Source organism: Pagrus major, chromosome 8 (genome assembly GCF_040436345.1).
Source record: "Pagrus major chromosome 8, Pma_NU_1.0".
Classification (NCBI taxonomy): Eukaryota; Metazoa; Chordata; class Actinopteri; order Spariformes; family Sparidae; genus Pagrus; species Pagrus major.
This window is the reverse complement of record NC_133222.1, coordinates 11,589,233-11,605,643: the sequence shown is the minus strand read 5'-3', so window position 1 is coordinate 11,605,643 and position 16,411 is coordinate 11,589,233. Positions and strand designations below refer to the sequence as shown.

Here is a 16,411-nt window from a genome sequence, read left to right as displayed (position 1 = left end):
TCAGCATCTACAAAGTCAAATTAACCTAAAACAAACAGTAGAGCAGCACTGATTAATCGATTCATCAATTAGTTGTCAACTATTCAATTAAACAACAACTAGTTTGTTAATTGATTAATCGGCTGAAGTAATTTTGGAAGAAAATAAAAGTTGATATTCTCTGATTCCAGCTTCTTAAATGTGAATATCTTTGGGTTTCTTTACGCCTCTATGACAGTAGACTGAATATCTTTGGGTTGTGGACAAAACAAGACATTTGAGGACGTCATCTCAAGCGTCAGCAAACACTGATCGACATTTTTCACCATTTTGTTACATTTTATAGGCCAAGAAACTAATTGATTAATGGAGAAAATAGTCAACAAAATAATCAATAATGAAAATAATCATTAGTTGCAGCCTGAACAAACAATACTGGCTCAAACTACTAGCCACATGAAGGATTTTGCTCCTGGAGGAGAGGACTACTTACTCAAAATGTTCATCTTCCATTGACGTAAATAAGAAAGAATATAAAAAACTCCATTACCCATAATGTATCACTTAAAACAAAATCAAATCCACCAGGTCAACCACAAAGTGGAGGTCTTATCTCAGACAGACTGTGCGTCAGACACACTTTTCATGCGTTAATAGAGCATTGGTTATCATGAAAAAAAAAAAAATGTAAGGCTTCATTTTCCTCAGTTACATGTAATCCATTACTGCCCAACCCTGCTGATAGTTTGGCGTGATCCTGTGAGTCTCAGGGACTTGTCATTGAGTAAAAATGCAATAAATAATAAATGACATTCTTTAAAAACACATAAATATTTTTATTTCTATTCTGACACAGCAGTTATTTACACTTATTATACATAAAGCTACAACTGAAAAACACTATGGCACAAACAAAATGTACAAAACAACTACAGTTTAACAACACACGGAGTGGCACATTGGGATATCAGCAGTGCAATGAGGCCACAAGCAGCGATGAATAGGCAAAGTAATGGAGGACGGTGTGTACTGCCATAACACTTTATGATGCAGAAACAGTCACCCTGTGTTTGTCGTCACATATAATGCTATTTCCTCATTTTAACAGATAGTCTAGAGCATCTAAAGTCTGGTGCTGCAGTAAATGTGTCACCTTCTATTCCATAAGCATGCAAATACTGTACTGTACACTGGACACAAACTCGGGAGCAGCTAAAATGATCCGATATACTGAAGCCAGAGGAGGTGATACAATGACCAAGGGAAGTCCTGTGAGGAAGACATGATGATGTAATAACTCTCCAGCGGACTTGTGGCTAACTCTACAGGCTGCAGTCTGACTGAGAGGCTCTCAGGAGTGCAGGGGAGTTAGTCTTGTGATCAGACCAGTGGACAGGGGTTAGGGGTCAGCCCACATGTAGCTGGATAACACAAAAGCCTTTTTTCCTCCTCAACATTATTCACAGGGAAGGGACTGTGTGTTTCTGTGTTTGTACAAAGCTAAGCGCCCTTTTATTATAAAATCCATAGAGCAGCTCTAAGTACAGGCTTGGTGGAAATGTGGTGCAGCCCATCCCTCCCAGGCCACGCTACCATCAGGGATGTCTGTCGACTCCGATCCCCCTATTGTTTGGACTGTGGTTGGGCTCTCCTCCACGCCAGGACTGCCCGAGGGAATGGGTGCCATGGTCGGACTTGACCTGAGACTCTTCCCAGTTCAACTCCACTGTGGAGCTCTCCTTAAGAAGCTCACCACATCATGTCGGATAAATAAAGGGGGATAAGAGAGGACAGCTGCTCCTCTAAGGAAGTAGTCATACAGCATTTAAAACACTCCAGCACGGAGGCCTACCATGTTCTGCCTGCCACAACACAGCAAAGGACGTCCAGACTGTGGCTTGTGCTTCCCAAAACCCCAGAGCTGCACGCGAACATTATCATGTGACCTACTTTAACCTTTCATGCTCCCACAAAAGGTTCAGACTGACCCACAGGACGATTTCACAAATACAGGGAGAATGATGCAAAAAGGACAACGGTCTCGTGGTCTTCTTGAAGTTTCGTCGAGCTCCTTTGAAGTGAGACGAGCTATACTCGTGAGCCGTATTCGTCTGTCTCTCCAATGTTGTATCCAACACCTTTGCTTTTGTCCTGTTGAGCACCAGCTCTAAAAAAATTAAACAACCACAATACATTCAGAATTTGATCCATAAATACATGTAATTTACATTGTTAAATGATCCCATTTCATAGCCATCAAGTCACTCTTGGTGAGGCTTATTTTGCCATCAAGATAAAATTTGTTATTAAGCTCCACGATATGAGCAAGATGTCGAAGTTTTGCCAGGAATTACTGCTGTAAGGACAAAATCGCCAGAGTAAATGTTGGCAATGTATGTTTCTGCAGACCACAAATATAATTAAACTTTTCTTTTCATTAGTTCAGTTTTCCATTTCATCTTGTGAAAATGTTTTACTCTGGTTAGCTTTGGGCACAAAAACCACATAGTTAGAGTTAGGATGAGCTCATGTTTTGGCTTAATATAGGCTACCTGTTTTGGTCAACACAAACAGCTGGCGATGTCCTGACCTCCCGTTAAAAATATCTATTTTTTGTTGCCACAAACACAGCTGGAAATTGTCCCGGGGTCTCCTTAAAAACATCCTGTGGTTTTCATACCTAGAAATGTTGAAATGCAGACTTGAACTGTGGTCACTGGCTTGGAAGCCTTCTCGACCGTGAACTTGTCATAAACACGTAATCATGTGATACTTTTGTAGAACTGTCAATATGGTACGCAGCCTATAGTCTATAGAAATGTGAGCAGAAACTTAACTGCCAACATTTTATCCTGGCGACCGGGCTGGGTGAGGAAGAGTCGGATAAAGAACATGTGAAGGCAGGAGAAACATTTGACACTGTTTAATGCACAAAGCCTGACACCAGCCCATCTGTAACAAGTCTGTCACTTAGCCCAGCATCTCCAAAAGTGGATTGGGTGTCATTAGCATAAAGAAATGAAAGAGGAGAAGTGACATCACAGATGTGGAGGCAGCTTCAGAGCACATTTTACTTCTGGAGTGCCTCTTGTTGACATGTGTTATCTCACATTTTCCTCAGATTTATTTTTGAAAGCAGAAGAAGTTGTTAAAATTAGTGATTTATGATATTGTCATACTCTTATAGATGTATTTAACACAATGCAGTATGCGTGAGAGTTGATCATCATTAAAGTTGCAACAAAAAATGTTAATTCTCTACACTTGCTTTAATTCCACATTTACAGCAGCAGTGAAGTCACTGAAACTTTACATTATATATCTAAGTACGTATATATTCATCCTGTCCACACTTGTTTCCCCTTGAATGAAGAAGTTATTAAATGTTATGACAGAGCACAAAGACAGCAGGTTCCTCCATCGATTCAGTTCCTCACATACTAAACCTGAACAGATCACACCATATAACCCTGCTCGTCCGGTTGTTAAAAACTCTTGGAAAAAGCAGACATTGTTTGCTGCTATAAACAGCTTTTCAACAACAATTCCTCCCTCTGGGTTACTGTAACCATTCTTCCAGAGCTAGTTGTCCTCAACTTTGAAAAAAAAAAGTGAATTCTCAAATGAATTCTCAACCACTTACCACAAAAAAAAAAAAAAAAAAATCTCTGCAAGAAACACAGTAATGCAAAGCCAAGAAAATATTCTCTAGGGTACGAGGGAATATAGCTTTTTATAGAAAACCACAATTATACAAAATGGGCTCATAATTTATGCAACCTCACACTGTCATGGGTGAATTACAGTGGCACAAGTGAGTGTGCGCTCCCAGAAAATCCAAACTAATGAGGACACAACCCTTGTAAAGTCTTTGATTCTGTTTTAAAAAGTCTGAGCCCAGCTGTTAGGGTCAATTAAGGTTGACCATTCTCTGTATACCCTGCAAAAAATGTCCACTTTATATATATCACCAATTAAAATAAATCATGGACAGCTTTGAATTTGTACACTAAGTATTAGTACAGACCTTTAAAATTTTCTTTTTTGGGAGATTTAGGCAAACAGCTGTCTTCTAACAGTGTGATATACACCAGATCTGCTCCGACTAACAAAAAATTCTCAAACTTTTATCATTATCATGACTTCAACAAGCATCATTGTGGTCTTGTTGTGATGTTTTTGCCCTTTGCTTACCTTTTATGCCTTATTAGACAGCACAATAAAGAGACAATGAGAACAAGTCCCAGTGCAGAGCTCACCAGTATGGGAACCAGTAAACCTGCAGAGCATGGAGCAAACGAAGCAGAAAGGATCATGTGATGATTACGGTCTTCTTCTCCATGTTTTCATCGAGCATGTGGGCTAGTATGTATCATAGGCATATGCAGTATTCATATTCATTCTGGTATTTAGGTTTAGTTTGGCCAATAATCGTTGTCTTACAAAGGGAGGGTTAATGCTGCGTATGAAATTGAAGATGACGAACAATGAGAGGGAAAAATATGCAAAAAAGCTACATACCAGTGTTTATCCAAGACAGGTCTGCTGAGTAACAGAGAAGAAGAGAGAAAAGAAGGTGAAAATGAAATCACAGAGGAGGTGACACCTCAGATACGGTACCAACAAAGAAAAAAGAGTTGAAGTGTTCAGAGGGTTTTATGAAAGATAAAATAAATTGTAGCTTTAATGTCTAAACAGGTCTTTTCATGACACAAGCTGACGGTATTAACAGACATGATGCTCTTGCAGACAGGTTTTAACCTCGTTTAATCTCAGAGCTCTGCTCTTGGTCAATCTATCCTGTCTGTCAACTGTTTTGGGTACATTACATAGACCTGCATTCATTACCTGAAGACTTACCACATAACCATTACCTGCCTCACCCTGATCCTCACCCCCCACCTTAACCTAACTTTAACCCAAGTCCTCACCCTGAAATTTAACGATTTACATGATGGAGACGTTGGGTCCCCATATGGAAGGCGAGTCGCGCAAAGTGACTGTGTCAATATATTTATGTCCCCACAGCATTACAGAGTAATACAAATCCACACACACACTCCTTGTCTCTTGAGCAGTTGAACACCAGTCTTCTAACTTGAAGGATGACTTCACCGTCTTTTAAGTCTTTAATGGATACAGTTCAAACTGTAGCACAAAATCATGTTATACATCAAACTAATGTAAGTACCTGCATGTGATAATGGAGGCTTTACATGGATAAAACCCTAAACTTTGAAAAACATTGAAGGCATTTATGCCATATGGAGACTTTCAAACAGGAGATTAGGTGTTTCCAACATTGTCTATTGCACTTGCTCAATTTACTCCTCAAAATGTTAGTTTTTAAGTTAAAAAAAACAAGTTAAGTTAACCAAACCAAGTTTTTTCTTCAAAACCATTTAAGCTCCACCGGCGTCCTGTACCTGCCTGGTCAGCTAAAATATAAGAAAAACATTTATAATAACATATATGTTTCTGCAAACCACATATATGTTAAAACTTTACATTTCTTTATGTTGGTTTCCATTGGATCAATTTTCTATTTTTATCTTCCTCTGGTTTGGTGTAGGCACTAAAACTACCTGGTTAAGGTGAGGAAACAGCATGTTTTGCCTTCAAATACTCGTTTGGGTCGCCACAATCACTGCTGGAGATAAACCGAGGTCTCCTCAAAAACATCCAGTGGTGTCACAAATACAAATGTTAAAACCCGGTCTTGAGCTGCGGTCACTAGCTTGGCAGCCCTCTCGCCACTACCATCACCTCCGACTCACAATGTGAAAGTTAGGTCATACACGTAACGGGAAAGACACATTGATGCATGACACATTTTGTAGTAATGTCAAAATAGTATGTAGCCTATTACACATACAAATTTGAATATTTCAGTGGTTTGTCGAAATCTTCTCACTATTTCTGCTAGCAACACAGAACTGCTTATTGCTTATTTCCTGCTTATTGCACAGCTAAGAATCTTATGTCTTCACAGATATTACTGAATGTGTAAAAACACTGTACTAGGATGATGTTTTAAAAAGAGACCTATTATGCTTTTTCATTTTTTTTCCTTTCCTTCAGTGCTTTATATTGGCTTTATGTGCATGTAAAAGATCTTGAAAGTTAAACAGTCAGAGTCCGCACAAACAGAAGCTCCTCTCTCCCACAAAAAACCCTGCTCCTGAAACGCCTCGTCAGTAGTGCCACCTTTAATTATGTCATCATGTCACACGTGCATAATTTATGCCTAGCAGCTAATTTGGCATGTAAGAATTGATTTAGCACAGCTGCTCTGTTGTTGTTAGCGGTGCTGGGTCAGGCATGTGTGAGCTGACCAATCAGAGGAGGGGAGACAGAAGTGTTTCAGACAAAGTGGGAATATAGTGCTGCACAACTAAACCGTGTGAGAAAACTGATGTGTTTTCTGAGCATTAAAACATGTAAACTAATTCTAGTAGTCACCCAAAATAAAATCATGAACCTGAAAATGAGCTTGATATGTCTCCCAGACGGAGTATAGTTTTGCCCAATGTATGCTGGCAGAGCCCCATGTGTTCCTGAAAAGTAATGTTTGCAAATGAAGTCGGGAAGAAATTGTGCCATATATGCTTCATGTAAAATGCTTTTATTGAAAACAGTTCCCTATGTACAGTAACTGACTCCTTACTTATTGTAAATGGAGATTTTGAAAAGAAGAACAAATTGTCAGACAAGACAGGAATGTGACGTAGAGCGCATAATCTCCTGCAAATGCCTTTGGTTTCTTGCATTTCTATATTGTGCACAAATTACTAGTATACCTCTACAATTACCATAGTATAGAACTGAACTTTGGCATACATTAAGACACTATAAATATTTTTTTTCCAGACATTTTGTGTACTACATATAGCTTGATGTATATAGATTTCAAAGCATGAAATATGTGCTTTCGAAGTGAAGCGTTATGTGGGTTAAGGCAAAAGTGATGCAGACAGACCTACAGCAAAGGAGATCTTTCTCAATTTTGCAGATTTTCATGACAAATATGTACATATTGAGATCTTCTTACAGTACTGAGCGCAGTCACTGGTGCTGAGTGGTTATACATAGGCGTATTTTTGCAATGTTTGCAAAAAAAATACAGTAAACGACCTCATACTACAGTCTGTATCTAGATAGAAACTGTATTATTATGTGCACATACTTGAAAAGAATAATTTATCATTAAATACATTTGTGAGAAAGACTGGTCAAAGGAGTTCAGGGCATGGCTTGAAAATTAGTCTTTCATTCTGCTACAGAAAGTGACATAATGTGAGTCTCAACTATGTCAGGAATCTCTCTAGTCTTCCCACTCCATCGGCAAAAGCCAAGGATGTGGATAACCCTGGCTGTGTGGTTTCCTGGGAACAGTAGCAGGGGTGAGACCGCCATAATTTGTCACTGGCACACTTTGCTTGATTGTTGTGGAAGTCTTCCTCTGATTCTTCAAGGCTCTTGTCAGAGAGTGATCTAACTCCAGCGCCTCATCTGTTGGTGGCCTTCCACGGAGAATGTGTCTGATGGCGGGGAGGGCTAAGTCTGACTTACAGTCCAGGTAACTCTTGAGGTTGAGCTCAGGGAAAACTGCCTCTCTGAGAGCCTGAACCATCTGCGTCTCGGTGTGAGACAGTTTAAGCTGTTGGAAAACTTTGTGCTCCAGTGAGACGTAGCACAGTGCTTCTTCAGCCAGCCCTAACTTTCCCACGGAGCGGTTGGTCTGGCTCTTCTTCAACAGCGTTTGTTGTTTGGATTTGGCCAGAGTCTCAGTCTGCTGGTTCTTGTGGTACTTCTTCTTGCCAACATGGAGCTTCTCTGTGCCACTTGGTAGGAGCTGATAGAGCCCTTCATCAGCCAGGTCTGCTAAGTCACCAACCAGCAGCTGCTGAACGATTTGCTTCCTCGTGAGTGGAGATGTGACTGTGAGAATGCCGTGCAGTCCTCTGCCTGCATCAGACACACAGCCAATCATAACTTGTTAAACATCCCAGCCTGTGGGATATTGCTTGGAACGACTACGGGCCTTCACACCCAGCATGCAACAGCACTGCCTGTAGTGATAAACTAAAAGCACAAGCCATCGCCTGATAAATGCCGCTCGTGAAAGCAGAGGAATCCACGCTGCCATGTGAAAACGTGTGCCATTAGAGAAGCATAGCTCTGAGAGGAAAGCTTTGAAAATGAAGAAAACATGCACATTCATACCACACCATATGGACTTAAATACCATACAGTGTGGTAAACCAGTCGACCACATAAAAGTAAGCCTTTAAAGACCAAATTTAAGGGCTGCAGACTCTCAGTATGTCAGAGGGACGGTTAATTTGTTGTGTCTTAAAAGATGGCCTACTTTCCAACAAGCTCATCAAAGTCAATCAACAAAGATGATCAAGAAGTACATCAACATAAAAAGCTCGACCGCAAGCAGGTGACACCATACAAAGTGTGACAGCCCTGTGCCTCGCAGAAGAAAAACAAGCCCATACATCATTCAAACATGTCAGTTTGCCATTTTAAAGCAGCGCGGTGGCCATGTCATTCATGTGACCTTTGCACTCATGCTCCAACAATAAAGCAAGCTCATTTTGAAGACCATACTTACCCTCCTTAAAAGATACCAGCACAACTCGGCTGTCGGCGAGCTGCGGTTTCCTGTAGTTGCCATTCAGAGACACAGGGGCTGAGTCCTGGGCATGGGAGGAGTAGAGGGCTGTTGCCAAGCTCACAAACTAAGAAGACACAACAAAACAAAAGAATGTTACGTACAGACGAGCTTTTTCCACACAATTAAGGTTAAATACAGGGGGCACGCCATATAAAAATGTCTGAACATTTGATTTAACGACTGCTTAAAAATCAAACGCTGACGGAGCACCTGTTTGCGAGATATTGTGACATGATTCCTGAACACTGTCCACAGGACGCTGGGATAGCACGGAGGAGTCGTCAGTGAGCCATCGTAGCGATAATACTCATCCAAACGTGCAGGCAGCAGCGCTCTGATGTTGAAACCAGGAACCTGCACTCTCTGATCTGCCAGTTGAAAATAACAACAGAACAGATTTGTAACTGATGAAGAGTTTCTGACCTCAAACCCATAAAAAATCAACCAAATCTCTTATTGCTACATGTGTTAAATGACTGTGTATCACCAAGATAACTTGTATTGTTCACTAATAATTGTTAAGGACATTCATAACTTCAGACTCACCCCTGTATTTGATGCCATTGATGAACTTCAGAAACTGTTCAAAGGCCGGATTGAACTCTCCAACCTGCATGACAAACACAGTTAGATCATTCTGCTGCTCCACAGAGATTCACACATCACTGTCCCCACCATCCACAACGCCTCACCTCAATCAGGACTCCCAGCACGGCCAGGCCGTCAGACTTGTCCACAGCCATGGACATGTTGGGATACTTGTCCGAGTTGTAGTGCACTACGTGCATCTGTGGGAGAAAAGAGAAATAAGTCAAGACCCTTGTGAGCAAAGCAAGCAAAAAAGGTTTGTTGTTGCAAGAATTCAAAACCTCGAGCTGATTGGCTGAAAAGTTTGCTAAGTTTCTTCATTATGTCCAAGGTGAAGCACAGGATGTAATATAGATTTCAGATATGTTATGGAAAGTATAAAAGGGATTGACAGATATTTGGTTAAAACAACAAACCCTGACCAATATATTGGTCCAATATCAGCGATGAGTATGGTTGAAAAATAGTCAGAACCTTATTTCTAAATAGGATGACCCTATTTTTAGCTTAGGCAAAACTTTAGTTTATTTCTCATACCACTCTGTCATTCAGTCGTCACATGTCTGCTCACTCATTATCTGTCAATTGAGATATCAGCTTTTCACATCTGCCTGTCACATCTATCCAATACCACAGCAAGACAGCTAGCCTGTCATCTTGTTGCTGTCTTTTAACATACGTTCTCTCTCTGGCTTTAGTGTATTTATGCTGCTGTCTTCAAACATGCATCATTTCATCAGCCTATCAATCTCAGCAGAGTCATCAGTCACCACCACCACCACCACCACCACCACCCCCTCCACTGGGGGGTTTATCTAACTGCTGCTCAGAACAGACGCTCTATTGATCACAGAATCTCCCTGTTGAGTCTAAGCGCCAAAGATTTTCTGACAAGACTCAATTGTCAAACATCATCTGCAGTATTAAACATTTTCTTCACTTCATTCACTTGTCTGTTCTGATTGAAGTAAAGACTTTTCTTCCGTGCAGTGACGCCTCAGGAAGCATGCAGAATAGACTACGTATTTATACCATCTCACCTCACCTGTTCCATGAACGGTAGGCGTTAATTGGACTGGAAATAGCTGGTGTTGTTCAGAGGATGTAATACTGGTGGAAAACTAAAGATGTATTGCAGTAGGTGATCTATTACAGCACATAAATAAACACCAGACAGCTGTCAGCTGTTTTGGTGACGGTATTGTGTTTTATATTTGGCGCGAGCCATGTTAGTCATTCTGTCCAAATATGACGTAACTGTATTTACCGGCTTTGTTCTGTCTTGGATATCTAGGTGGACGTTTGCACTATTTCTGGGAAATGTTCAATTTCCCATCATTCCATCCCTCTGAAGCAACATGTCATCAAGGAACTGTGGTTCTGCAGTCTGGAGAGACTTGAAAAGATGCATGCTCTCAACGTGTCCACTCTGAAACCCAGGTCAAACCACAGCACCTTAAATGTGGCCGTGCTGCAGCTGGGGCATGCTCACATAAAAGCTCACAGGTTGTAACCATTTCAGCTTCTAGCCACTATAATTCAAATGATACCAAATTAAATAAAATAAAGTCTCCTATTTTTGTTCATATCATATAAAACAGTCTCTTACTTTAAACTTTACCGTCTGCTGTACCTCAAGTACCAAAGCCAATAGAGTAAACTAGTGTGTGAAAAGTGCTTACAGCGCTTGACACATTAAATAGCATAGACAGCCACTCCTTTTCCAGAGGTGGTTTAAAACCAAAGCACATAATAGTCTGGTACTCTAATCCCCTTAAACCCTTCAGAAACAAGACACGCTGTCATACTTTACATACCGAGGCTGACTGAAATGATCTCTTCGCCTCTTAGTATGTGCAATTCTCTTTGATAAAATATTGTAGTTTGATTGGTAAAGGGGTGATTTATGAAAGAAAAACTGTGACCTTAATTGTCCTCTCTTTATAAGCTCAGTGGTCGAGATTTTAAAGGCTCACAACTTGTGTATTGTTAAAAACGTCCAAGTCTCTTTAATTATATGCATTTTATAGAAGCATTTTATTGTTCTTTACAGCCAGTTCCACAAATAAAGTGGAAGATGCACAATAAGCTTTTTCTGAAACTGTCTGACTGGTGAGTAGCTGTCAACCGATTGTCTGCCACAGTGTCAAGACACTGGAAGAGTAATATGCAGATGCAGAGTTTCTTCGGCTCGAGCAGCGTCTGAAAGCCTCGGAGGGCGTCAGCGGCTCTGATTCCTTTGCCAGTCAAATGTCACACGTTTAAGTCATAGAGCATTAAATCATCTGTCTGGTGTCAGAGTTGCTGTTGCCTGAGGCCGCAGATAAGTTAAAGACCCATTTGAATGAATGGACTGAGCTAAGTATATAGTACTAAGGTATAAAAATACTCATAATACACATAAATGTCCTGCATTCAAACACTAGTAAGTAAAGTATTCTCAGCAAAATGTACTTAAAGTATCAAGTGTTATATGTTATAGCTATATTATTACTGATAAAATAATTGTATAATAATAGTTAATTGAAAACAATTTAAAATTGAATAAAATTATCAACAGAATGTGAATAAAAAGCAGTTTTGACACTATGACATCTATGTATCGTGTTGCTGAGATATATATTAAAGTTATCATGCCAACCAGCTAGCTACAGCCGGCCAGGTCGTAAGAAGTGCTTTGTTTACCTCTGCTGCATACTGCCTGCCGTTGACCATGTGTTCAGAGCCTGATGGTCTGCCGGAGGAGCCCCAGTGGAAATGAAGCTGAGCAGCAGTGTAACGGTGAGGCAGGCTGGAGATGTACATCTTAGAGGGCAGTGATATTTGTACTGTGGATCAAAAGAGGTTACTTCAGTCACAGGATCAAGAAACATCAACTTGATCTCATTTGAGGAAGTCGGCGTGGCACATTCTGCGCTGCCAAAGTCCTTTCCCAAGAAGCAGAAGATACTTTATGTTGGAGTGACACAGGGGGGCTTGGCACATGTCCGCCAGCGTATGATGAATGTTTACAAGTGAAAAAACCTCTGTCAGCCTATTTCGGACACACGTCATGCTAATGATGCCACTCAGCTTGTGGCGTTGAGGCCCATCAGGCATGCACACATAAGCATTCGTCTGGTCTTTGCACTCTGTCAGTGGCTACAAGTTTACTTATATCATTATTACAGCAATCCGAATCGTGACCTCCACAGGGCAGACATTACATGCATGTTTGACTTAACAGAGTTTGTCACTGACATTGTCTAAAATGAGTACTGATGCAAAGTGCCACAGTTAACCTCAGTTTCCTCTGACTGAAAGGGCTTCTTATCTCCAAACAAAGCAGCAGAATCATTCAACAAACTGTAATTTTGTGGGATAATCACAATCTCCTGGGTAAGTCAGCAAAATGTTTGATTATGTGGCACATGTTGTTTACACTCTGATTGCTATACTTAGCGATCAAATTCAAGACTGTGTTGAAAATTGATATCTGACATTAAACTAAAGCGGGTTTCTTTTGTTGCATCAGAGACGGGGCAGCAGATGACTAATCTCTGCTCATATTTTCCCAGACTAAACGTGGAGCTCTTTCTCTTTCGGTGGAAGGACAGCTGAGATAATAAGAGAGTGATTATGGAAAATTGCTGTGTCAGAAGATCCACGTATCATTTTCTTTAGGTTGACACAGAAATTAGGCTTCCTCAGCAAGAACAGACTCCCCCAAGTTTACGTGTAACCTTTTCTAATGAATGCATTTACTCCTGTGATGATATGAGCTTAAAATAAACATTTAATTGTAAGCACTGCACCTTATTATGTGTTATTATGATGTTTTATACTCACCTGAATGTCCATTATTTCCAAGAGTGAGCTGCTCATTGGGCGACAGGTTGTAGTTATGAACCTCGATTGGACGCAAAGTCGGGTCGAACCTCAGCAGCTCTGACTTGATGTTTATTGGAGACTGGAATGCTCCACCACAGTATGGATAATGCTTGGCCCAGCTGTGCTCTCCTTCTGGCCCTGCAACAGCATCAGTGTAAATTATTAGAAATTATTATTACCTTAATGTTGCCCAAATGTAATTTTCACTATTTTAATATGCTGTGCAGACATCCGAAAAATGTGTTCCACCTCAGAACAATAGCAGGGAAACATTGCATGTCTTTTCAGATGTTAGGCTAATCCATTTTAAAGGACAAAGGAGAAAAGCGTGCCCCATTGTGAAGTAGAAAAGGAGATGGCTCCAAAAAGGGCCAGGCATGTCCTGGCCTACTGAGCATTTTATCTGTAATCAAGAGTTAAGTATTATTATCTCTGCAACAAGGCGGCATGGGAGAGGCATGTGGCTTCACTCTGTGCCCAGCAAGAGTGAGAACCAGGCTGTTGTTTGCGGCGAGAGCCAGTGAGAACGCTGTCTCTCTCCAAATGAGAGGTTTCTATAAAGCACAGGACACTGAAAATGGCCACATTTGCAGAGCGAGTCATGCAGTTTACAAAGTGACCTCAGCTACACGAGGGTGTCTCTCAATAAGCGTGTCGGCAGAGGCAACAGGGCACTGTGGTCTCAGAAAAAATACAAACGAGAACAAAATGTTGATGAGAACTGATGCAGAAGAGAAGGAACATCTCCGATATTTGTATTCAGTGCATTTATTGAAGTGTAAGGATCCATAGTGAGCTTTTCAAACATGGTGCACAGTACGACGTGAACGGATCCCATCAAATCTGAAGTGACATCATTGACGCCATGAATGAACCAGTGATCTCAGCACTCGTGCGTACTTGCCACTAATTCATTATCCGTCTAAAAATCCACCATTCACCATATGCCAGATGATTAAATATGAATGATGCAGCCCCAAACCCCACTGTCAGTTCCCAGACAAATGTGGATTGATTGTACAAGACATGCCAAAAGGCATCCAGTGAAGCTTTGAAATCACTAAATACTTGTTTGAAGCAAAACTCAAAGTTCAATCTAGGCAAAGTCTCCCTATGATAAAAAAGAAAATTTACTCTTATGGCTATAATTACTCAGTGTCCACTTCATTTACTGTTTTAATGAGACCCAGCCTGCCCTTTAATAAAGGCCTTCAGTGGCCTTTGGTGGCCCCTTGGCAGTCCTTGGTAGAACACACATGACTGTGGGTCATTTTTTAAAAACATCGGGCCGTTCATGTTTTAAAGGGGTGTTAAATAAGATGATTTATATAAGAAATTATGTAGAGAAAACTGTTCAACAACACATCAATATTCAGAGTGAAAAAAATAGTGCCAGGGTGAGAAAACAACACTACACAACATCATTTATTTGACTCCCATGTGAAGGTTCAGTGTTGTGTCCTCTGCCAGAGGGTGGAGTGTTGAGGTGAAGATAAATCGTATGACTCAGCGGTGCCCCCATCAACAGAAAGTGCGACCAGCCCTCCAGTCTACTGACTGCTATGACAAGGCCTCTTGAGGGTTTGACTGTAACTGAGGATGAAATCCACCACGCTGCACACAGGAGGCCAGAGGCTTTTTTGTTATATATATATATATATATATATATATATATATATATATATATATATATATATATATATATATATATACTGTATACATCTTTCGTCAGCAGTCATCACAAACATGTCCACTCTGACTCCTTGTTAATTGTGTTAACAAAATTGCACAGGTTTCTGCTTGTTTTATTATTTTGTTTATTATTTACAATGCTTCATAATCAGTGTTTACATGTAGCTAACACGTGCACATGACTTTGGCCAAGTACAGCAAAGGCTGAATATTTGTTTCTTTTGCCACATTGTTACTGGCACATTCATTAGAAATGTTCCTAATCTAATTTTGTGTGTTAAGGTGTTTGATTTTTTACAAATTTTCAAATGTGGCAGACAAACAGCTGCCTAGAAAGAATCCACAAAGGGCAAATTTGCTCACATAAATGCCAAGTCAATGCTGTGATTGTGACAGAGATCAGAACCCAAATCAAGCAAGTTTGATTTCATCATCTATAATTATTCGACCATAAATTACTGAGCGGAGAAGCCGCTCTTTTCTTATCCATCTGTGTGAAATAATTTGCACTCTACAAAGTTATCTTTAGAAGAGGGCAGTAAGTTTGACCAATGATTCTCATGTAGTCAAAACTGTAAATTTAGTTTTAAAAAATAAGTGTCAGTTGCTCCACCTGCTACTTATCAGTTCTAACATTTAGCCCCTGAACGCATCAGACTTTTGAGATGCAGTGACCCAATGACATGAGGTCGCGCTCCGAGCACAGTTTATGTAAGAGATAGTCATGGTTCAAGAAGTCGCTGCTCGCAGTCCTTAAGGCATGAGACAAAAGCAGTCAGCCACTTATGAATTGTTGTAATTGCAGAGTGTGCAGTGGGCTCTGCAATTACATTACATGAGGTGACGGAGGGGATGTCAGCAAGGGTTGCCCTTGGAGGTCAAAGGAGGGTCAGGGAAGGATTTCTCCTCTTGATCTATCTTGTCTTGAGGGGGACAACAACAACAACATCTTCTCTGACTAGGCTATTTTTCTGTCAGAGAGCTGCATCATATTGCGCTCTAACACTGTGATGAAGACATACTTTAGTGCACTTGGGCTGTTTATGCACCCCTGTTATGATTGACATAGACAAACTGTGAGATAAATATGATCAAACTTACCAATGTATGTCCATTTGGCACCTGAAACAGAAAGACAATAATGTTATCATTACTATTATTATTATTATTACAGTATTTTATTAATAATAATATCAATAATTTGTGTGTAACTTTTTATAATAATCTAACATACACATTTCACTAATAAAGAAAAAAAAAATAGAAAACAATGAGTCCAAAACATATTTCATATCAGCCTGACTCCACGTGCAGTTGGATGGACACACCTGTCATGAAGCATCATTTCTGCATAACTTGCATGTGCTAAATGCTCCATATATCCTCCTGTAGCACAAATATTGTCTTCTACTTCTTCATTCTGAGAGTATCCAAACTATCTAATCCTGACAGAATACTTCTGGCACTCATCAAAGATCTTACCATGCAGCACAGCGAGGAAAGTCAGCTGTAGAAGCACGATGGGTGTGAAGCTCAGAAAGTGCATCTTGATCCCCTCAGCCCTCCCTCGGCGTGGTGAGCCTGAAGTTAACCCGG

At 40.4% G+C, this 16,411-nt stretch overlaps 1 protein-coding gene across 1 annotated transcript; it reads right to left on the bottom strand.

Moving 5' to 3' along the window:
• Positions 1 to 7,303: 7,303 nt before the first annotated feature.
• On the bottom strand, positions 7,304 to 16,361 carry ca12 (carbonic anhydrase XII). The gene is made up of 9 exons (XM_073471788.1): positions 16,298 to 16,361; positions 15,917 to 15,937; positions 13,082 to 13,261; positions 11,939 to 12,081; positions 9,358 to 9,453; positions 9,212 to 9,275; positions 8,876 to 9,033; positions 8,599 to 8,729; positions 7,304 to 7,943 (listed from the first exon to the last, which is right to left on the bottom strand). The coding sequence occupies exons 1-9, from the start codon at positions 16,359 to 16,361 to the stop codon at positions 7,304 to 7,306; spliced, it is 1,497 nt and encodes a 498-aa protein (XP_073327889.1).
• Positions 16,362 to 16,411: the final 50 nt, after the last annotated feature.

What these genes read in the sequence shown, in the direction of transcription:
- ca12 (XM_073471788.1), bottom strand. Translation starts at nt 16,361, where the DNA reads ATGCACTTTCTGAGCTTCACACCCATCGTGCTTCTACAGCTGACTTTC. An exon ending in TGCCAAATGGACATACATTG is followed by an intron (nt 13,262 to 15,916) that starts GTAAGTTTGATC and finishes ATGCTGTTGCAG; the next exon opens with GGCCAGAAGGAGAGCACAGC. An exon ending in GCAGGCAGTATGCAGCAGAG is followed by an intron (nt 9,454 to 11,938) that starts GTAAACAAAGCA and finishes TTTCTCCCACAG; the next exon opens with ATGCACGTAGTGCACTACAA.